The sequence below is a fragment of the Coregonus lavaretus genome, assembly GCF_964263955.1.
Source record: "Coregonus lavaretus genome assembly, chromosome: 4".
In the NCBI taxonomy this organism is placed as follows: domain Eukaryota; kingdom Metazoa; phylum Chordata; class Actinopteri; order Salmoniformes; family Salmonidae; genus Coregonus; species Coregonus lavaretus.
The window spans coordinates 68799433-68820606 of NC_139991.1; the positions used below are offsets into that span (position 1 = coordinate 68799433).

The 21174-nt window shown below is 42.4% G+C and overlaps 1 protein-coding gene across 1 annotated transcript; it reads left to right on the forward strand.

The window, feature by feature from the left end:
- The first annotated feature begins 1363 nt into the window (after positions 1-1363).
- On the forward strand, positions 1364-20472 carry lrsam1 (leucine rich repeat and sterile alpha motif containing 1). Its single transcript, XM_084160432.1, has 24 exons — positions 1364-1526; positions 1999-2264; positions 2993-3049; positions 3552-3596; positions 3790-3867; positions 4374-4442; positions 6640-6724; positions 6934-7055; positions 7162-7252; positions 7565-7674; positions 8003-8032; positions 8175-8297; positions 12565-12704; positions 13443-13487; positions 14113-14183; positions 14376-14475; positions 14886-14973; positions 15336-15410; positions 16142-16222; positions 16826-17020; positions 17344-17475; positions 18279-18354; positions 18474-18649; positions 18726-20472. Exons 2-24 carry the CDS (start codon positions 2193-2195, stop codon positions 18846-18848), a joined length of 2184 nt encoding a protein of 727 aa, XP_084016558.1. The 5' UTR covers positions 1364-1526; positions 1999-2192; the 3' UTR covers positions 18849-20472.
- Positions 20473-21174: the final 702 nt, after the last annotated feature.

Sequence of the window (21174 nt, forward strand, 5' to 3'; positions counted from 1 at the left end):
GGTAAGCCAGTTGAGAACAAGTTCTCATTTACAACTGCGACCTGGCCAAGATAAAGCAAAGCAGTGCGATAAAAACAACAACACAGAGTTACATATGGGGTAAACAAAACATAAAGTCAAAAATACAAACAGAAAATATACAGTGTGTGCGAATGTAGTAAGTTATGGAGGTAAGGCAATAAATAGGCCATAGTGCAAAATAGTTACAATTTCGTATTAACACTGGAATGATAGATGTGCAAAAGATGATGTGTAAATAGAGATACTGGGGTGCAAAATAAATAACAATATGGGGATGAGGTAGTTGGGTGGGCTAATTTCAGAATGGCTGTGTACAGGTGCAGTGATCGGTAAGCTGCTCTGACAACTGATGCTTAAATAAGAGTCGATTAGCCGATTTTTGTTAATTTTCTCATCGATGAAACATTTGATCTCAATACAATTTTCTGTTCCCAAAACTCATATGTTACGAATAGAGTGGACTAAATTTTGTATACTTTACCCTTTGCCAAAGTTTTAAAAAATAGCGTGGTTTAGAAGGAGTGCAAAGACAAATTGAGTTATTGCACACGCGCACTTCACAAAGTAGGCGTTCCCTAACGGAAATATGCACGTGTATGCTAGAACGCGCCAATAGGATCTCACTAGCTCGTACTTGGCTCTGCCCACCTCCTTGCTTGTTCTGCCCACTATGACTCATTTGTTCCCATTTGAAACGACGGGCTGTGGTTTATCTTGATTTAGTTATACAAATCTTTGCCCATACCCTTACCCTAACCTAATCCTAACCTTAACCCTTACCATTTAAAATGTCAACTTTAATGGCGTAGGGACGTCCCAAAGATTCCGGATAGCACGGACCCTGGACCAATGATGCATTGGGCTGGAACACAGTCACTGAGGTGGTTCGATTAATCCCGCCCGGGCGCCCGTGTAGGGGTGTTTTGCATCGGCTGAAAGTTGATAACATTCAATTAGGAACAGGGCTGCCGGGCGTGAGCAAGGTGTCCTGTTCAAAGCCCACTGCGAAGTCGGCTCAAAACAAAAATGACGTAATTAAGCACGTGCAGTAATTACTAGGATTCTGTGTTTTCCCATGTAAAAGTGATTTGTTTTTTTATAAAAACGCTTTATATGCCTTCCCAATGAAAACTAGTTAGAAAATTCAAACGTATTTTATGGTAAATAGATGTATGTTTCTGGACGATGCACCATGCTGCCTTGTTAACAAAATGACGGAGCCGCACAAATTACTGTTCGATTTGAGAGGGGCATGCCTCTCTCCCCGTTTTGGCGCGATGACGTGACGGGCCTATGCACCGTGCCCCGCGGCTCAGCATAGTCGAATCCGCCCATTGGGCTGGACTCATTTTGACAACGGCAACACTAAACATAAACAGACTAACAGAAGAACCATCCAATAAAAACAGCAAACTATATTTCTCTATTGGAATATCGACCGTACTCAACGATATATTCAGACTCCGACTCGGATTTATCACAAAACTAGTCGTATCTAATTAAAGGTTTGTCCAAAACGACTAAACCGAAAGCTAACGTTCGCTAGTTAGCAGCTAAATCCTACTTTAGAAAACTGGTAACTCGTTAGCTAGCTAATGTTAGCTTACTTTAGGTAGCTAGCATACATAATTGGAAGAATTTGCTCTGTCAACAGGATTGTTGCTAGCTAAATTAGCTATATTATACTATATAATGGCATTCAGCTGGCTAAACTAGCTAGCAAGCTAGAAGTCCTTCTAACCTTTAGATACGACAACTGTAATGTTTTGTTGCTACAGTAGCGTATTTTGGCAACAGCACATGTGTTGTGATTTTGTTGGTTTCTGTGTCTTTAAGTGGATAGAGAGAGCAGTCTTATGATCTATATTCAATATAGTTCATAGGCCTAACTGTTATGTATTGACATATGACTACTAAACGAGAGTAAGCTGAAAACTGGTTATGTAAACCATAACAATGTATTTTTCTATCCCACAGTATTGGTGAGACTGATATCTCCACACTGGTCATTTCACACCTCAAGCCATCTGCCCTCTGCTCGGAGTTAAATACCCGAGAGGAGGGGGCACAAATTCAGCCTCATACAGACAAAGGGACGGGCAGACATATATATATATATATATATATATATATAGACAGACAGACTGGCAGAAGGACAGACAGGCCTCAGGATGCCTCTGTTCTTCAGAAAGAGGAAGCCCAGTGAGGACTCCAAGAAGCGTCTGGAGTATCAACTGTGCCTGGTAGGAGCTTTATCTCTCTGTGTGTGTATGTGAGTAATTCGGGCCTTGAAGTCAGCAGCACTTTTGGTTTTCATCCTCCCTCTCTTGACAGGGACGGATTCCGACCTGGGAGACCAGGGCCTGTAGTTACAAAGTGCCTCACAGAAAGAGTGCTGATCTAGGATCAGGTCCCCCATGTCTTGTTCATTATGATCTAAAAAGCAAAACTATTTGGTGTTGTTTTATAAAAACTTGAAAGGGGGAGTTGCCTTGCAAGCCTCTCTGGGTTTTCTACCTCTCCTGCACATGCTCTTTTCATTTGCCTTTTAAACTCTCATCATATTGTTTTGTTTTCTCTTGTATGCAAATAAATACAATAATAAAACTGATCCTAGATCAGTACTCATACATTGTGAATACAGGCCCTGGTAAGTGGACTCTAGACAAATAATTAACTAGGCGGGAGAAAATAACTAACAGTACTGCATTCCTTGAGGCCCAGATCCAAATATCACAAAAAGAGGGTTTTGTAAACACATCCAAAATAACAGTAGCTGGACAAAAGGAATGTGTACAAAAAAGGAATGTCCAAATTGCCGATGATTTTTTTCGCCTTAAAACATTTTAAACAATCACCTTTGGGAGCAGCAAAACAGTGAGTGGACATTCCCTCTCTTCTATGTACCAGATCAGAATACCCTCCTTGATCCATACTGACATCTTGCATTGACATCTTCTTTCTTTGTCAGTCTAAAGAGGTAGGGGCTGGTGACATTCTGGACATCTCCGCTTGTGAGCTCACAGAGGTAAGTGTGATGTAGGCCTACAACAGTGCATAGGTGTGTAGTATAGCAGGTATTAATGATCAATTAATGCTCAAGTCATGTTGAAAATGGAGGACAGGAGAATGTAAGACCCTTTTTGTGGGCTATCTTGTAGCCTAGTCAACACTAAAAGTTCCCTGTGTGCCTTGAAGTATACCAAGTTCTTCAAAGTAAAATCTAATCTCTGAAATGACAGCAGTACTATCAGCATCATGTAGCTATTAGATAACATAGATGGTCTTGTTAAACATGAAGAGTAAAACATCTGTCTGGTGGCGGCAGGTAGCTTAGTGGTTAAGAGCGTTGTGCCAGTAACCGAAAGGTCGCTGGTTCTAATCCCTGAGCCGACTAGGTGAAAAATCTGTCGATGTGCCCTTGAGCAAGGCACTTAACCCTAATTGCTCCTGTAAGTCGCTCTGGATAAGAGCGTCTGCTAAATGAATAAAATGTAAAATGTAAATGTAATGGTGTTCCCTCTGCCCAGGTTCCAACCAGTGCGTTCTCCATATGCAAGGTGCTACAGAAGAAGGTATGACTACCAATTATATGTGGAAGTCTGGGTCGATAAAGGAACTTGATGAATTTATTTTAATGTCACTTTCTGAATTTACTGAATGGAATTGACCTAAACTCTGGCTTATAGGTTACAGAGTGCAGAAGTGTTGCTCTTTAGAACACTGGTAAGCCAATCACATCCCTGTGTCTTTCTTTGCTCTACCAAGGTCTTCATTCTCCATGGAAACCAGCTGAAGTCCATGGTGCCCAAAGGCTGTTGCATCAACTTTCTGGTCACACTAAAGGTTTGAAGACAAAACATTGCATTGGACAAAGTAGGCATTACCTACCCTGTATAGGACACAGTAGGCCTAAGCATTGCATAGGACAAAAACATCATAGGACTAAAGAAGCGAGGTATGGACAAAGGGAGCATTACATTAGACACTGGTAGTATTAGAGATGGCAAAATCAGCACAAAGGACAAATCAAACACATGACTCATTACGTTGGAAAAAACAAACATTAGAAATTCCAATCAGTATACTCTCTTTCTCCAAATGAATTCTTGTTATTAGTCGATCGCTATGTTGATTTAGAGATATTACGAGTTGAAGGCACTAGTATTTTTGTTGACTGGATTTGAGACATTTGATGAGTTGTGTTTGACCTAATAAGCATAAGGGGTTAGTTAGTCAATGACTTACCCATAACTACCTGCATGATTCAGCAAACCTTCAATCAGATGACTCCTTCCCAACGAGTTATATCATTTTTCTTTCTTTCCTCTCTCCCGCTCCATTTCTCATAGGTGTTGGATTTGCACGAGAACAAGCTGACCTCCCTCCCTGATGACATAGGGCAACTGGCATCCCTGCAGGTCAGATCATTATACATATAATGGCCTTTAAATCTAGAATCCTTAAATAAAACAATAAGAAATTGTGCTCCCCTCCCGTTTCGCTAAAAAGCTGAGGGATGGCGCTGGAGAAATGTAACCTCTCTCATAGTCATAGACAGAGCTATGGATGCAAGGACTGACCATCCATGATATCAAATGTATAATTTTAACCATACTTTGAGGCTATACAGTGTTTTTTTTACAATTACGTTGCTTACAAACATTGGAGTTAAACAAGCTTAGACAATGCCTTGCAAAAGTATTCATCCCCCTTGTTGTTTTTCCTATTTTGTTGCATTACAACCTGTAATTTAAATGGATTTTTATTTGGATTTCATGTAATGGACATACACAAAATAGTCCAAATTGGTGACGTGAAATGAAAAAATTAACTTGTTTCAAAAAAAAATCTAAAAAACAAATTATGGAAAAGTGGTGCGTGCATATGTATTCACCCCCTTTGCTATGAAGCCCCTAAATAAGATCTGGTGCAACCAATTACCTTCAGAAGTCACATAATTAGTTAAATAAAGTCCACCTGTGTGCAATCTAAGTGTCACATGATCTCAGTAAATATACACGTGTTCTGAAAGGCCCCAGAGTCTGCAACACCACTAAGCAAGGGGCACCACCAAGCAAGTGGCACCATGAAGACCAAGGAGCTTTCCAAACAGGTCAGGGACAAAGTTGTGGAGAAGTACAGATCAGGGTTGGGTTATAAAAAAAATATCAAACTTTGAACGTCCCACAGAGCACCATTAAATCCATTATTAAAAAATGGAAAGAATATGGCACCACAACAAACCTGCCAAGAGAGGGCCGCCCACCAAAACTCACGGACCAGGCAAGGAGGGCATTAATCAGAGAGGCATCAAAGAGACAAAGACAACCCTGAAGGAGCTGCAAAGCTCCACAGCGGAGATTGGAGTATCTGTCCATAGGACCACTTTAAGCCGTACACTCCACAGTGCTGGGTTTTATGGAAGAGTGGCCAGAAAAAAGCCATTGCTTACAGAAAAAAATAAGCAAACACGTTTGGTGTTCGCCAAAAGGCATGAGGGAGACTCCCCAAACATATGGAAGAAGGTACTCTGGTCAGATGAGACTAAAATTGAGCTTTTTAGTCCCCTGTAGCTCAGTTGGTAGAGCAGGCGCTTGCAACGCCAGGGTTGTGGGTTCGTTTCCCACGGGGGGCCAGTATGAAAATGTATGATAAAATGACTAAATCAAGGAAAACGCTATGTCTGGCGCAAACCCAACACCTCTCATCACCCCGAGAACACCATCCCCACAGTGAAGCATGGTGGTGGCAGCATCATGCTGTGGGGATGTTTTTCATCGGCAGGGACTGGGAAACTGGTCAGAATTGAAGGAATGATGGATGGTGCTAAATACAGGGAAATTCTTGAGGGAAACGTGTTTGTCTTCCAGAGATTTGAGACTGGGACGGAGGTTCCCCTTCCAGCAGGGCAATGACCCTAAGCATACTGCTAAAGCAACACTCTAGTGGTTTAAGGGGGGAAACCTTTAAATGTCTTGGAATGGCCTAGTCAAAGCCCAGACCTCAATCCAATTGAGAATCTGTGGTATGACTTAAAGATTGCTGTACACCAGCGGAACCCATCCAACTTGAAGGAGCTGGAGCAGTTTTGCCTTGAAGAATGGGCAAAAATCCCAGTGGCTAGATGTGCCAAGCTTATAGAGACATACCCCAAGAGACTTGCAGCTGTAATTGCTGCAAAAGGTGTCTCTACAAAGTATTGACTTTGGGGGGGTGAATAGTTATGCACGCTCAAGTTTTCTTTTTCTTTGTCTTATTTCTTGTTTTTTTCACAATGAATAATATTTTGCATGTTGTGTAAATCAAATTATAAAACCCCCCCAAAAATCAAATTTAATTCCAGGTTGTAAGGCAACAAAATAGGAAAAATGCCAAGGGGGGTGAATACTTTCGCAAGCCACTGTAGTTTGGGTTCTAATGGGGTACGACAGTTGAACTAAACTAATGAGGCATTTAGAAGTTATATTCTTTAAGAATCAATGGGTATATATCATTAATTTATAAGTCCAAAAATGGATGTAGCAAATAAGGATTCTAGCTTTTAATAACAGAAGGATATCAATGGAATCGTATTGTACCTAAATGGATGCTCACCATTTTGTATCCTCCTCTTAGGTGTTGAATATAGAAAATAACCAGATCAAGACCCTGCCGGACTCCATTGGGGATCTCAGACTTCTGCAGACCCTCAATGTGAAAGGTTTGTTTACCTTTGGTCTGAATGGGGTAGCCGTCCAGGGGTAGCCAACTTAGGAAGTATATTTTATTCAGGAAAAGGATGGATGGATTTTGACTTAGTTTGAATAGGATACGGATGATTGATTTGTAGGCGTATGTGTCTGTCTGTATGGCATTGTGTGTGTGTGTGTGTGTGTGTGTGTGTAAAGTACTTTCTGTCTTCCTTTATAGGTAATTGTCTAAGTCAGCTGCCTTCCTCTGTGGGCCGTATGAGCAGCCTGCGCACACTTGACCTAAGTGAGAACAGTGTGAGGGAGTTACCCCGGGACCTGGCACTGGCACGCACTCTAGAGGTGTGTGTGTGTACTCGTACATTGCCAGAAGTAATGTTGCTTTATTGTAATAACACTCATTTACATTCTGTATGCTGTTAACAACCGGTGTGTGTTCTCACACCAGAGCCTGACCCTGGACGCTGCTCTGATGTCCTACCCCCCTGCCTCGGTGTGTACCACGGGGACTGAGGACATCCAACGCTTCCTCTGCACTGGTGAGTTATAAAAGTACTATTAGTATAGTGTTGCTCAGACAATTTAGGTGGAATTGCAACGTAGACATGTGGTCCCTACTGTACTATAAAACAATCTTATAGTACAATTATTACATAACTACAGTACTACTGATTCAGACCAATAAAAACACCCCAAACAAACTTGGTCTGAAAATGGCAACAGAACATGACTTGATAAGCATAAGGAAGTCCCATGTCAAGCCAGAGGAAATTCAGTCAAAACACTCACTTCTACCCACTTAATTACCCACTTTGTCTCATCTGTCTGTGTGTGTGTGTGTGTGTTGACAGAGCTGGGGGAGGAGTACTGCCCCCCGTCTCAGTTCCTGCTGCCCGTGCTGGAGAGTGACTCAGGGAAGCAGAGCTCGGACAATGTGGACAGCCTGGAGGTGGCCTGGCAGGTGAGTGCTGGCCCGGGGTGTCACCCGGCAGCCATCTTAGTTCTGTGGAGTAGCCATTCTATAGAGGAACATACACAGAGCCTTCCACAGAGCCATGAAGGAGCGCTCTCTCTCTCTTTTACAAACACATGAAAGCACACACACACACACACACCATGACACGGACACACACACATTTCACATTTCACATCTCAATTGAATTGCGGTCAGTTCAGATCAGCTTAGAGTAGCAGGGTAGCAGCAATCTCATTAGTAGTGATTTCTTTCCATTATTGTCATAACTGTCTGACTGATTACATTGCTTGTTTCCCTGTCTCTCCATTTGCAGAGTAAGTTCAATGACTTGGAGAAGAGAAAGGTACTGTAGGAGACTTTCCTTTTAGCACTTTCTATCGTCACGCAATGGTTGATGACTCAAAATTGATGACCCAGTCGCTATCACGTGTCTCCTCTCTCTCTCTCTCTCTCACGTGCACACACACACACACACATACACACAGGAGCAGAAGCACCAGGAGAAACTGGCATTTGAGCGTCAGCTGGAGGAGAAGCAGAAGGAGCACCACCAGCTCCTCCTCATGAACAACTCCCACAAGGAGAACATCCTGCTGTCTGTCAGACAGGTGACTGCTGGGCACGCACAACACACACACACAAGCTCTAATATAGAAACCATCACAGTCATTGTAAAGACCCTTGGACAGTCCATAATAGTCTTTAGCCTTCAGTGGCAGCCTTAATTTGAACTTAATTTAGTATAAGACTACATATGCCTTACTACATATGCCCCCTAATGCTGTCGCCCCAAAATATATACAGTACCAGTCAAAAGTTTAGACACACCTACTCATTCAAGGGTTTTTCTTTATTTTTTACTGTTTTCTACATTGTAGAATAATAGTGAAGACATCAACACTATGAAATAACACATATGGAATAATGTAGAAACCAAAAAACTGTTAAACAAATCAAAATATATTTGAGATTCTTCAAAGTAACCACCCTTTGCCTTGATGACAGCTTTGCACACTCTTGGCATTCTCTCAACCAGCTTCATGAGGTAGTCACCTGGAATGCATTTCAATTAACAGGTGTGACTTCTTAAAAGTTAATTTGTGTAATTTCTTTCCTTAATGCGTTTGAGCCAATCAGTTGTGTTGTGACAAGGTAGGGGGGTATACAGAAGATAGCCCTATTTGGTAAAATACCAAGTCCATATTATGGCAAGAACAGCTCAAATAAGCAAAGCGAAATTGCATTCCATCATTACTTTAAGACATGAAGGTCAGTCAATACGGAACATTTCAAGAACTTTGAAAGTTTCTTCAAGTGCAGTCGCAAAATCCATCAAGCGCTATGATGAAACTGGCTCTCATGAGGACCGCCACAGGAAAGGAAGACCCAGAGTTACCCTGCTGCAGAGGATAAGTTCATTAGAGTTCCCAGCCTCATAAATTGCAGCCCAAATAAATGCTTTAGAGTTCAAGTAACAGTCACATCTCAATGTCAATTGTTCAGAGGGGACTGTGAATCAGGCCTTCATGGTCGAGTTGCTGCAAAGAAAGCACTACTAAAGGACACCAATAATAAGAAGAGACCTGCTTGGGCCAAGAAACATGAGCAATGGACATTAGACTGGTGGAAATGTGTCCTTTGGTCTGGAGTCCAAATGTGAGATTTTTGGTTCAAACCACTGTGTCTTTGTGAGACGCGGTGTGGGTGAACGGATGATCTCCGCATGTGTAGTTCCCACCATGAAGCATAGAGGAGGAGGTGTTATGGTGTGGGGGTGCTTTGCTGGTGACACTGTGGGATTTATTTATAATTCAAGGTACACTTAACCAGCATAGCTACCACAGCATTCTGCAGCGATACGCCATCCCATCTGGTTTGGGTTTAGTGGGACTATCATTTGTTGTTCAACAGGACAGTGACCCAACACACCTCCAGGCTGTGTAAGGGCTATTTGACCAAGAAGGAGAGTGATGGAGTGCTGCATCAGATGACCTGGCCTCCACAATCCCCGACCTCAACCCAATTGGGATGAGTCGGACTGCAGAGTGAAGGAAAAGTAGCCAACAAGTGCTCAGCATATGTGGGAACTCCTTCAAGACTGTTGGAAAAGCATTCCAGGTGAAGCTGGTTAAGAGAATGCCAAGAGTGTGCAAAGCTGTCATCAAGGCAAAGGGTGGCTATTTGAAGAATCTCAAATATAAAATATATTTTGATTTGTTTAACACTTTTTTGGTTACTACATGATTCCATATGTATTACTTCATAGTTTTGATGTCTTCACTATTATTCTATAATGTAGAAAACAGTAAAAATAAAGAACAACCCTTGAATGAGTAGGTGTGTCCAAACTTTTGACTGGTACTGTGTATACAGTGGGGAAAAAAAGTATTTAGTCAGCGACCAATTGTGCAAGTTCTCCCACTTAAAAAGATGAGAGAGGCCTGTAATTTTCATCATAGGTACACGTCAACTATGACAGACAAATTGAGGGAAAAAAATCCAGAAAATCACATTGTAGGATTTTTAATGAATTTATTTGCAAATGATGGTGGAAAATAAGTATTTGGTCACCTACAAACAAGCAAGATTTCTGGCTCTCACAGACCTGTAACTTCTTCTTTAAGAGGCTCCTCTGTCCTCCACTCGTTACCTGTATTAATGGCACCTGTTTGAACTTGTTATCAGTATAAAAGACACCTGTCCACAACCTCAAACAGTCACACTCCAAACTCCACTATGGCCAAGACCAAAGAGCTGTCAAAGGACACCAGAAACAAAATTGTAGACCTGCACCAGGCTGGGAAGACTGAATCTGCAATAGGTAAGCAGCTTGGTTTGAAGAAATCAACTGTGGGAGCAATTATTAGGAAATGAAAGACATACAAGACCACTGATAATCTCCCTCGATCTGGGGCTCCACGCAAGTTCTCACCCCGTGGGGTCAAAATGATCACAAGAATGGTGAGCAAAAATCCCAGAACCACACGGGGGGACCTAGTGAATGACCTGCAGAGAGCTGGGACCAAAGTAACAAAGCCTACCATCAGTAACACACTACGCCGCCAGGGACTCAAATCCTGCAGTGCAAGACGTGTCCCCCTGCTTAAGCCAGTACATGTCCAGGCCCGTCTGAAGTTTGCTAGAGTGCATTTGGATGATCCAGAAGAGGATTGGGAGAATGTCATATGGTCAGATGAAACCAAAATAGAACTTTTAGGTAAAAACTCAACTCGTCGTGTTTGGAGGACAAAGAATGCTGAGTTGCACCATACCTACTGTGAAGCATGGGGGTGGAAACATCATGCTTTGGGGCTGTTTTTCTGCAAAGGGACCAGGACGACTGATCCGTGTAAAGGAAAGAATGAATGGGGCCATGTATCGTGAGATTTGGAGTGAAAACCTCCTTCCATCAGCAAGGGCATTGAAGATGAAACGTGGCTGGGACTTTCAGCATGACAATGATCCCAAACACACCGCCCGGGCAACGAAGGAGTGGCTTCGTAAGAAGCATTTCAAGGTCCTGGAGTGGCCTAGCCAGTCTCCAGATCTCAACCCCATAGAAAATCTTTGGAGGGAGTTGAAAGTCCGTGTTGCCCAGCGACAGCCCCAAAACATCACTGCTCTAGAGGAGATCTGCATGGAGGAATGGGCCAAAATACCAGCAACAATGTGTGAAAACCTTGTGAAGACTTACAGAAAACGTTTGACCTGTGTCATTGCCAACAAAGGGTATATAACAAAGTATTGAGAAACTTTTGTTATTGACCAAATACTTATTTTCCACCATAATTTGCAAATAAATTCATTAAAAATCCTACTATGTGATTTTCTGGAATTTTATTTCTCATTTTGTCTGTCATAGTTGACGTGTACCTATGATGAAAATTACAGGCCTCTCTCATCTTTTTAAGTGGGAGAACTTGCACAATTGGTGGCTGACTAAATACTTTTTTTCCCCACTGTATGTATATGTATATATATATATGTGTGTGTATTTCAAAAATACAATTTTATTGAGTAAATGTTTTTATTGGTTTCTTTTCATTTTGATAAGAGATGTTATTTGTGGATGTAAAAATCGAAATTTACCGATTTTAAGATTGTGCCATTAGATTTGGGGTCGAGTCGCGAGAAATTCTTGGGGGAAAAATTGGGTCCCCAGAAACTCTAGCGGAAGAAACGGGTTCCCCGCTGAAAAAGTTTGAATACCATTTACATTTACATTTTAGTCATTTAGCAGACGCTCTTATCCAGAGCGACTTACAGTTAGTGAGTGCATACATTATTATTTTTTTATTTTTCATACTGGCCCCCCGTGGGAATCGAACCCACAACCCTGGCGTTGCAAACGCCATGCTCTACCAACTGAGCTACATCCCTGCCGGCCATTCTCTCCCCTACCCTGGACGACGCTGGGACAATTGTGCGCCGCCCCATGGGTCTCCCGGTCGCGGCCGGCTACGACTGGATTCGAACCAGGATCTCTAGTGGCACAGCTAGCACTGCGATGCAGTGCCTTAGACCACTGCCGTACTACTGTATGTCAGAGAATGTAGAGTTGAGCAGGCCAATCCTTTACTCCCTGCCTCGGCACTTCTCTTCCCCTCTAGAGGACATACCTTGATGAAGGCATTCGCTGAAACGCGTTGGATTTAACAATGAAATATTTATTTTCAAAGCGAACTTTCATTGTCCTACTAAAAGTTGTAATACAGTACTTGCTTTATTGGTCCATTTGCACAGATCTTATTTATTTGTACTGTCACAGTACACAGCAGCGCCAAGCAGCGCCCCTGGAGCACTTAGGGGTGAAGTGCCTTGCTCAAGGGCACAACGGCGGTAGGTAGTCATGTCTTTTCTTCTCCCCCTCTCCAGGAGCAGGAGCGTCTGGAGCTAGGCGTGTCGGTGCAGCAGAGGTTCCAGGAGGTTGAGAGGCAGAGGATTCTGGGTAAGGTCCGCCAGGCCGAGACGGGCATCGCTAGCCGCATCAGCAACCTGCTACTGGACAGCAAACGGTGAGGAATAGAGAGAGAGAGAGAGAGAGAGAGAGGGAGGGAGGAAGGGAAGGAGAGAGGGGAGGTGAGTGTGTGAGAGAGAAAGAGAGCGTGAGAGTGTGTGTGTGTGCACACGTTTGTGTCCACTTTTATTACGAGTAAACCTGGTAATAAGATGCAGAAAAGAAGGAGACGTATTCAAGATCCTCTACCTAAAAATAATGGATGATGACATTTGTTAAAATGTATCATTAATCTTGATCTTGTGGTCTTGGTCTTGAGACCACGTAAATGCGGTCTGGGTCTTAGTCTCAGCTAATGGTCTCAAACAAGACCATGGTGTTGGTACTAAACTTCATAACATATTTTTGTCAGTGTTCTGTGGCTAAATGGGGGTGACATAGCACACAATTGCCAGGGTAACTTGGTTCACTAATGTGGCAGCTGGGTGGGCATTAAAACAGGTCTATTTGACCTTTTAAGATGCTTGATCCAGGGCTGGGTTTTGTTTTTCCACATTTAAACTGGTCTTGGTATCGTCATGATCTCAATACACTGGGCTCTGCATCCAAATGGCACCCTATTCTCTATGTAGTGCACTACTTTTGACCAGGAGTTGTGGACTATATAGGGAATAGGGTGCCATTTGGGCTGCAATCTGGGTCTTGAGAGGCTGGGCGTGGGTCTCAAGCGCTCTTGTCTTGAGTCCATCTCCGATTGACCCTCTGTGTGTGTCTATGTGTGTGTGTGTCTTTTCAGACAAAGAAAGAGTGCAGAGTTTCTCCAACAGTTGGAGGAGGACCGGTAAGTGGGAGAGAGCCTTTCTTATCGATCCACCCTGACTGGAGCAATCCATCTATGATCCTAGAAGCTAAAAAGATTACAGCTCTTACACTGACTGAGGCACTCAACGATCTGACTCGTATTCCCGAGTGGCACAGTGGTCTAAGGCACTGCATCGCAGTGCTAGCTGTGCCACAAGAGATCCTGGTTCGAATCCAGGCTCTGTCGTAGCCGGCCGCGACCGGGAGACCCATGGGGCGGCGCACAATTGGCCCAGCGTCGTCCAGGGTAGGGGAGGGAATGGCCGGCAGGGATGGTGTGTTGGTCAGTTGGTAGAGCATGGCGTTTGCAACGCCAGGGTTGTGGGTTCGTTTCCCACGGGGGGCCAGTACAAAAAAAAAAAATATGATGTATGCACTCACTAACTGTAAGTCGCTCTGGATAAGAGCGTCTGCTAAATGACTAAAATGTAAATGTATTCCAAATAGACTGACTATTTATGAACAGTGCCAAATGGAAGCTGCAGGGCAGAATTTCCTTCTAGAATACTTACTCAAATAGAAAAATATTTGTGGATTAAAACGGAATACTGCTGAAAAATTATTGTTGCAGTTTGAGATGTCTTTCTTTCCCTTATTCTGTGCAGGATACGGATGGAGCAACTGACGGCCATCACACAAGAAGAGACAAACTCACTCAGGAAGAGAGAAGTAGCAGGTGAGCATGAGAAATGTGGTCTACAAGAAAAAGTCAAGAGCAAGTTTGGAAGGTCAAGAGCAAGTTTGGAAGGAGGGCAATGTGGATTGAAGCAATAACCTCGGAACGGATTACTATTAGCATAAGGAATGGGGTCTCTCAAAAAGTATTATTTATCTTTCTCTCCCCCTCTCCCTCTCCCTCCCTCTCCAGTGGCCATGCAGAAGATGTTGTCAGAGAGCTGCTCCATGCGTCTGATGCAAGAAGCCAGTGACTCACGCAGACAGAGCCTGGTCACTGAGGCCTGCAGGAGGTCAGTACACACAGACACACACACACACACACACACACACATTTGTTTTACTATCCTTGATGGGACCAAACAATTGATTCCCTTTCAAAATGCTATTTTCCTAAACCTGACCCTAATTTTAACCCTAACTCTTAATTCTAATCCTAACCCTAAACCTTACCCCAAAGTCTAAAATAGCCTTTTTCCTTGTGGGGAACGGTGAAATGTCCCCACTTGTCAGAATTGTTCTTGTTTTACTGTCCTTGTGAGGACTTCTGTTCCCCATACGGATAGTAAAACTAAAATAAATACACACACTCTTTATGGATGAGATATTGTTTGGTCTAGTTCTCTGTGAGTACTTTCTGTTTGTAGGAGGTTCCTGTTTAGAAACGCATGTCCAACTTGCTTCCCCTCTCCTCTCGTTGTAGTCTGGAGAGTCAGGACAGGAAGTTCGATCAGGTGCTTTCGCTCCAGCAGCTAGACAAATCCAAAGCCATCGCTTGTATCCTACAGGAGGTAAAATATATTTTTACTGCTATGTGCAACACAAACAGATAGATAGTAAACAAAGATTTACAATATTTTCACAAGCTAATGAGAATGTAAAGTGTTATATGAAACACTTGGTACTGACATTGCAAGGTTGGATCATGCGTTGGAAAGAGCATAGAAACAGGTAGCCGACTAAACTCAACCCCACGATTTATGGTGGAGTTGAGCAGAGACTGGTGGTGGGCAGACTGGACATTTTATGTGACGTTAAAACTCCAGTCTGCCCACATAAGTCACCGCTCAACTCCATCGTAAATCGTGGAAAACAAAGAAACCCAGGCCAGTTGAATGAGCTGACGTTAGTTACTCTCTGTGGCCTGCTACAGGAGGAGATGCAGAAGGCAGCCTTCCAGGCACTGCAGCTGCAGAAGGACAGTGTACATGGCTACATCCAACAACAGGTACCTGTGGTAAAACACACCGTCAACACGCATTCAGTATGAATTCAGTTTCATTTGATTTACACACATTCAGTATGAATTCAGTGTCATTCGTTTTACACACATTCAGTGTCATTCGATATAACATGTTCAGTATAAATTCCGTGGCATTCGATATACACACGTTCAGCATGAATTCCATGTCATTTGATATACATACATTCAGCATGAATTCCATGTCATTCGATATACAGTACACACATTCAATATGAATTCAGTGTCATTCGATATAACACACATTCAATGTTTATTTATATAATTAACAGGGACACTACACAATATTCAACAACTCAGGCAATACTGAGGTGTATTAGTCTTGTGTTAGAGCTATAGACCCTGGAGTACATTATGATTATTTATTTATTGATGTATTTATTTTTATTTTTTGACATCTCAAGTATGACGTCTGTATCATTCAATCACACACATTGAATATCAAGGTTTACACCAACTTTAAGCTGTGGAAACCAACTGGGAGCACAGGCTTTTGTTCCAGCACATCACTATCGAACAGCTGATCCCACACAGCCTTTTACGTTGTTTTTATGTTTGGGGAAGACGGCTTGTCTGAAGGTAGAATCATGCGGTTTCCATTTATCCCAGTGCTTTTTGCATTACATGCCATCATCCCCCTACCGAGTTTGCTGGCGGAGCCTCCAGCTCACCTCCTTGTTATGTTCATATGTTTCTAGATCAGGCTAATAGAAGGAGAGTTAATGCAGCTGACTAAACTGGAGGTTAAGAGACACAATCTGGACGCTGAGAACCTGCAGGTACGTCATAGATATAAGCAAATAGTCTGTGACATCACTGACATGTAGCCTAGCGGTTTAGAGCGTTGGGACCGTAACTGATAAATTGCTGGTTTGAATCCCTGAGCCGATCTAGGTGAAACATCTGTCTGTGCCCTTGAGCAAGGCACTTAATCCTAATTGCTCCTGTAAGTCGCTCTGGATAAAGAGCGTCTGCTAAATGACTAAAATGTGTCATGACTATTTTAAGTACACTACAAAACTTGATCCCCTTTGCTTCTATCCTGTCCCTCCCCTGCTTATTTTCTTGAGTATTCTGCCTTGGTTTAGCCCATCCATATCATTCTGCCATGAGTACATTTCATGCCTCTTATTTAAACAGGACAGGGTGGGGGTATTGAGCATGGAAAGACAGCATTATGCATGATGGTATATGACTAATGATTGGGATTATTACCCAAATATTATCTTATTTTCTCTGGTGAACTCATTTAGGTAGGTTAGCGAGCGTTTGTGCATGAGGAACTGCCTGTGCTCTCCTCTGACTGTGTGTGTGTGTATGGGCCTTCCCTGTGTGTGTGTTCCCCTGTGTGTGCTTACGAGCTTCTTTGTGTGTGTGTGTAGGAGATGCTGTGGGAGCAGCGTTCGGCCCTCAGTGACCTGCTGCAGCAGTTGCTGAAGGAGAAGGACCAGAGAGAGGTTGAGCTGAGACAGGTCCTCCAGGAGATGGAGCTGAAGAGTGACTCCAACCAGCAGAACTACTGGCTGATCCAGTACCAGAGGCTGCTGGACGCTAAGCCTCTGTCGCTACGCATGCAGGTAGCTACACTACCTTATACCACCATATCATTCACCATAATACACCACCTGTGTGGCTCAGTTGGTAGAGCATGGCACTTGCAGCACCAGGATTGTGGGTTCGATTTCCACTGGTGCAGCTCATACAATCAAGTCGCATAGCATCTGCTATATGGCATATGTTATTATTTTTATATTACCAAAAATTATACACAGAATAACTTAAAGCATTAACTATACTAAGAGCTCTTTAATGAAGGATAATGCCACTGGATTCTTTATCGAATTGTGTCCCCTTCCCCAAAGATATTGAATTGACCTAAACTCTTCTCTGTCTCTCTCAGGAGGCTGGTGTGGAGAGTGACCTGGTCAATCTGCTGTGTAAGCTTTCAGCTCAGCACTACCTCCCCATCCTGGCCCACCACAGAGTCACCTCCGAGGCCCTTCGCCACATGACCACCAAAGACCTCTGCAAGGTGTGTGTGCGAATGAAGTTTGTGTCATGGAATCACACAGACATGGCAATTCCATAACATATTTTAAAGTTGCTACACATAGGATTTTTATTTTGTATTTTACATTGTAATTTCAGAACATTTCCATAATATGTGTTTCACAGTATTACTTACCCGCCAGTGTTGTAATTGGCTGTGATATTCGCCTATTGATTTCTCCCGCCTGAGCGTCATCTATTGTCAAACTGGGAAAGATGTTCTGACATTGTGGCTGTGTTATCTAGTGGAAATGGCTCTGTCATTTCCTGGTTGCTAAAATTCTACACTGTTCGTTCAATTTCAGTTTATGTGAGAAAACAATCACTGAATAGTTTAGGGAATCATTGTACTATCTAAATCACTGTGAAATATATATTTTCAATAACAAAAAATATAGTTTTTACAGCTGTTTGAAGCTGGTGGACCAAACCTGCTGTTTTGAAGCTGGTGGACCAAAACCGAAAGCAACTTTCAGTTTTGGTCAGTAACTTTCGGTTTTGGTCCACCAGCTTCAAACAGCTGTAAAAACTATATTTTTTGTTATTGAAAATATATTTCACAGCGATTTAGATCGTACAATGATTCCCTACACTTCAGTGCTTGTTTTCTCACACAAACGGAAATTGTAGATTTTTCAAACACTTTCATTCCACTATTAGCGGCAGATATATTATGGACATTTATATGTGTAGCACCTTAAATGTCAGATGATGGTCTGTGTGTGTGTGTGTGTGTGTGTGTGTGTTCAAATTAATGATTGTCCCCCTCTCCTGCTTTTCCCCCAGCTGGGAATCAATGAGACGGGTATCCAGAAGGCTCTTCTCAACTGGGCCAGGGAGCAGGCCTTCACACCACCTGAAGGTACGTACACACACTGCTTACGGCAAGTCATTTACTGCCCTATGGGGTGATAGAATGTACTACAAATGAATATTTTTATTCATTACTGTGTCACCAAATTCTGTCTCTCTCTCCCCCAGGGGCCTGCAAGGCCGATCCACAGGAAGAGGAAGCTGTCCCGTCACCATCTTCTCCGCCCAGCGCCCCCTTCGAGACACCCACCTCCACCCCTCCGCTGACCCCCGTCAATCCCTCAGCCCCCAGCCCCATAGACAGCCCGGGCAGCTCAGAGTGTGTGGTGTGCATGGAGACAGGGGTAAGCAGGCAGACAGACAGATACTCCAGTTATTTTATTCTGTCTCCCTCTCATTGTGTCTCCTTCTCTCCATCAGTCTCAGGTCATCTTCCTGCCCTGTGGCCACGTGTGCTGTTGCCAGATGTGCAGTGATGCCCTCCAGACCTGCCCCCTGTGTCGCAGCAACATCGCCCAGCACATACGCCTCTACCACGGCTAATGGGACCTTCTTTAAGGGAGGGCCACTAGCACTCTACATGCAGGCTTTTGTTCCAGCCTAGCACTCACTCATTCGATCACTTCATCTTACGCCAGGCAATATCTGCAACTCTTATCATACAAATCTAGGAAATAGATGTTTTCTCAGCTTTAACTATCAGTCAACCAGTTTTTATTGATAAACCAAAATCTAGGGCATAGAAATGGAAAAAAGGAAGGAAGGGTGAGTACCTTCTGTACATTATTTTGGGTGATGTGATTAACAGTTGTAAGTAAAGCCATTTATTATAATTTTAAAATAATCACATTTTGTGACCCAAAAGGGACAAGGTCAATGACTGTTAGGCGTGGTGAGGGAGAAATGTCTTGCCTTAGTGAAATAACTGTTTGAGTGACTGTACCTTTCCTTCCTTCTTTTAGAGACCTCTTTGCTCCCTCCTCTTCTCTTCATGGTTTAAATAGTGATTGGTCACCCTTTAAATGCATCATCACACATCTCTATGCGCAGCCATCAAATGGTAACCAATGACACTTTTCTAATCTCTCTCTTTCTCCATTCAAGTGCTCTTATAGTAATTTGTAACATAGCATGCTTCAGGTTATAGGAGACACTTATATTGTACGGTATGATAACATCAAACAATCTGAGTGTTACAAATATGCTGAATATGAAGACATTTAATGATATTCAATTGAAATTGTAATGTGGTGATGTCAGGTAAATAAGTGTTATAATGTTCGGGAAAAACCGGGCCCTGGTCTGGTTAGGCGTCCACCATAGTTGCTGGAATCGTGCAGGACAGGACCATGTCAAAAGAAAATCTCTGTTTGGTTCGGGTTGGCAAAATAGTGTGAAAAGAGTATCAGTGTCTGTTCATGTACCTATCACTTAAAGCTGCTCTAGAATGTAAATATCTACAGAAAAATATATAGAATATATCCTTTCATTTGTGTGTAAACTGCTTTTATGTGGCAGTGTCAAATAATAGTCACACTGCATACCATAGCATGTTATATACACACGGCTGTTTTAATATATAATTATTGCATAGATTGTTCAATTTCCTTCCAATAGTGTATTTCCTAAAAATACAGTTCGATCAAACGAAATGGGCAGATAAAAGATATGTGTGGATGTCATTTGATGCAGTGGGCATAGCCTGGTACCGTGCCTAGTATCAAGACTCTCTCTCTCTCTCTCTCTCTCTGTGTGTGGAGTGACACATCTTCATTCCAACATAGTATGTTCTCTATCAAACATACTTCTTTCTATGCCTTAAATGCTGAACTTTCTAGAGGTTGAACCACTTCAGTCGATTTCATGTATACTTTGTTCGTTACTTAAATGGAGCACTGTTTTGATTACCAATGTTAAGTATGGGTTGTCATCACTTAGATAACACTCAGTATCCTGCTATAACACTATCATAGGAATTTATGCATTAAAAGAAAGCATGTTCATGTAGCCTTGCTTATTGAATTATTTCATGCTATGCCAAGCATGGTCACTTTTGTGGCAATGTTATGGCAGGATACGTGGAGTAACGGGTTACTGTCACTTCTCTTCGCTAGTACATTAGTTTGATGTAAAAAACCGATGCAAATAAAATCTGCTCTACCCTTTTCTTGGTTTCTGATTTGACAGTTCATCATTTGACTCTTATTGAATTCAATTCATTCATGTAATTTAATGTACAGACATTTATTAAATAACATTTTTTTTAAACTGCATTTTGATTGTACTCTGATCGCAAATCAAACAATGTGAAAGTTAGTTTGACAGTTCAGGAATTCATGTCTGAATTAGAATATCATTTAATGAACCTTTTTTAGAATTACAAAACAAAAAACTAAATGTTTTATGAAGTTGTAGGGACAAGTGTTTTTAAAATATTTTGTAGCTGCCCTGAGCAGAATAATACTGAATGTGTTAAAGTAACTGTCCAGTGAACATCTCACTTTTAAAAGTTAAGAGAATATTAACTCATACCCAAATAATGTTGTTGACTTGTCCTATACTCGTATGTGGGCAAAGCATTAAAAAAACTCAAACTTGTATCAAGCAGACCTTTTCAAAAATGCTTGCTATTTCCTCAGTATGTCATACGCCGGAGGATGATCTGGCCAATCAATGGTCTAGAGGAGGATGATCTGGCCAATCAGTGGCCTACTCACATTAATAATGAGGGGATTCAATTATCTGGCCCGGGTTACCCCAGTGGGAGGGGTTTACACCAGATTGCATTCGTTTTGGAACCAGGCTGCCTCCCCGGGCGTGAGCCAGGTGCCAATTTCAAAGCCCATGGTGAAGTCTGCTCAAAACAAAA

Excerpts from the sequence above, each read along its gene's own strand:
- lrsam1 (XM_084160432.1), top strand. The coding sequence starts at position 2,193 with ATGCCTCTGTTCTTCAGAAAGAGGAAGCCCAGTGAGGACTCCAAGAAG. Across the intron at positions 14,184-14,375 it reads CAGGAAGAGAGAAGTAGCAG|TGGCCATGCAGAAGATGTTG; the intron begins GTGAGCATGAGA and ends CTCCCTCTCCAG. Across the intron at positions 17,476-18,278 it reads CCACCAAAGACCTCTGCAAG|CTGGGAATCAATGAGACGGG; the intron begins GTGTGTGTGCGA and ends CTTTTCCCCCAG.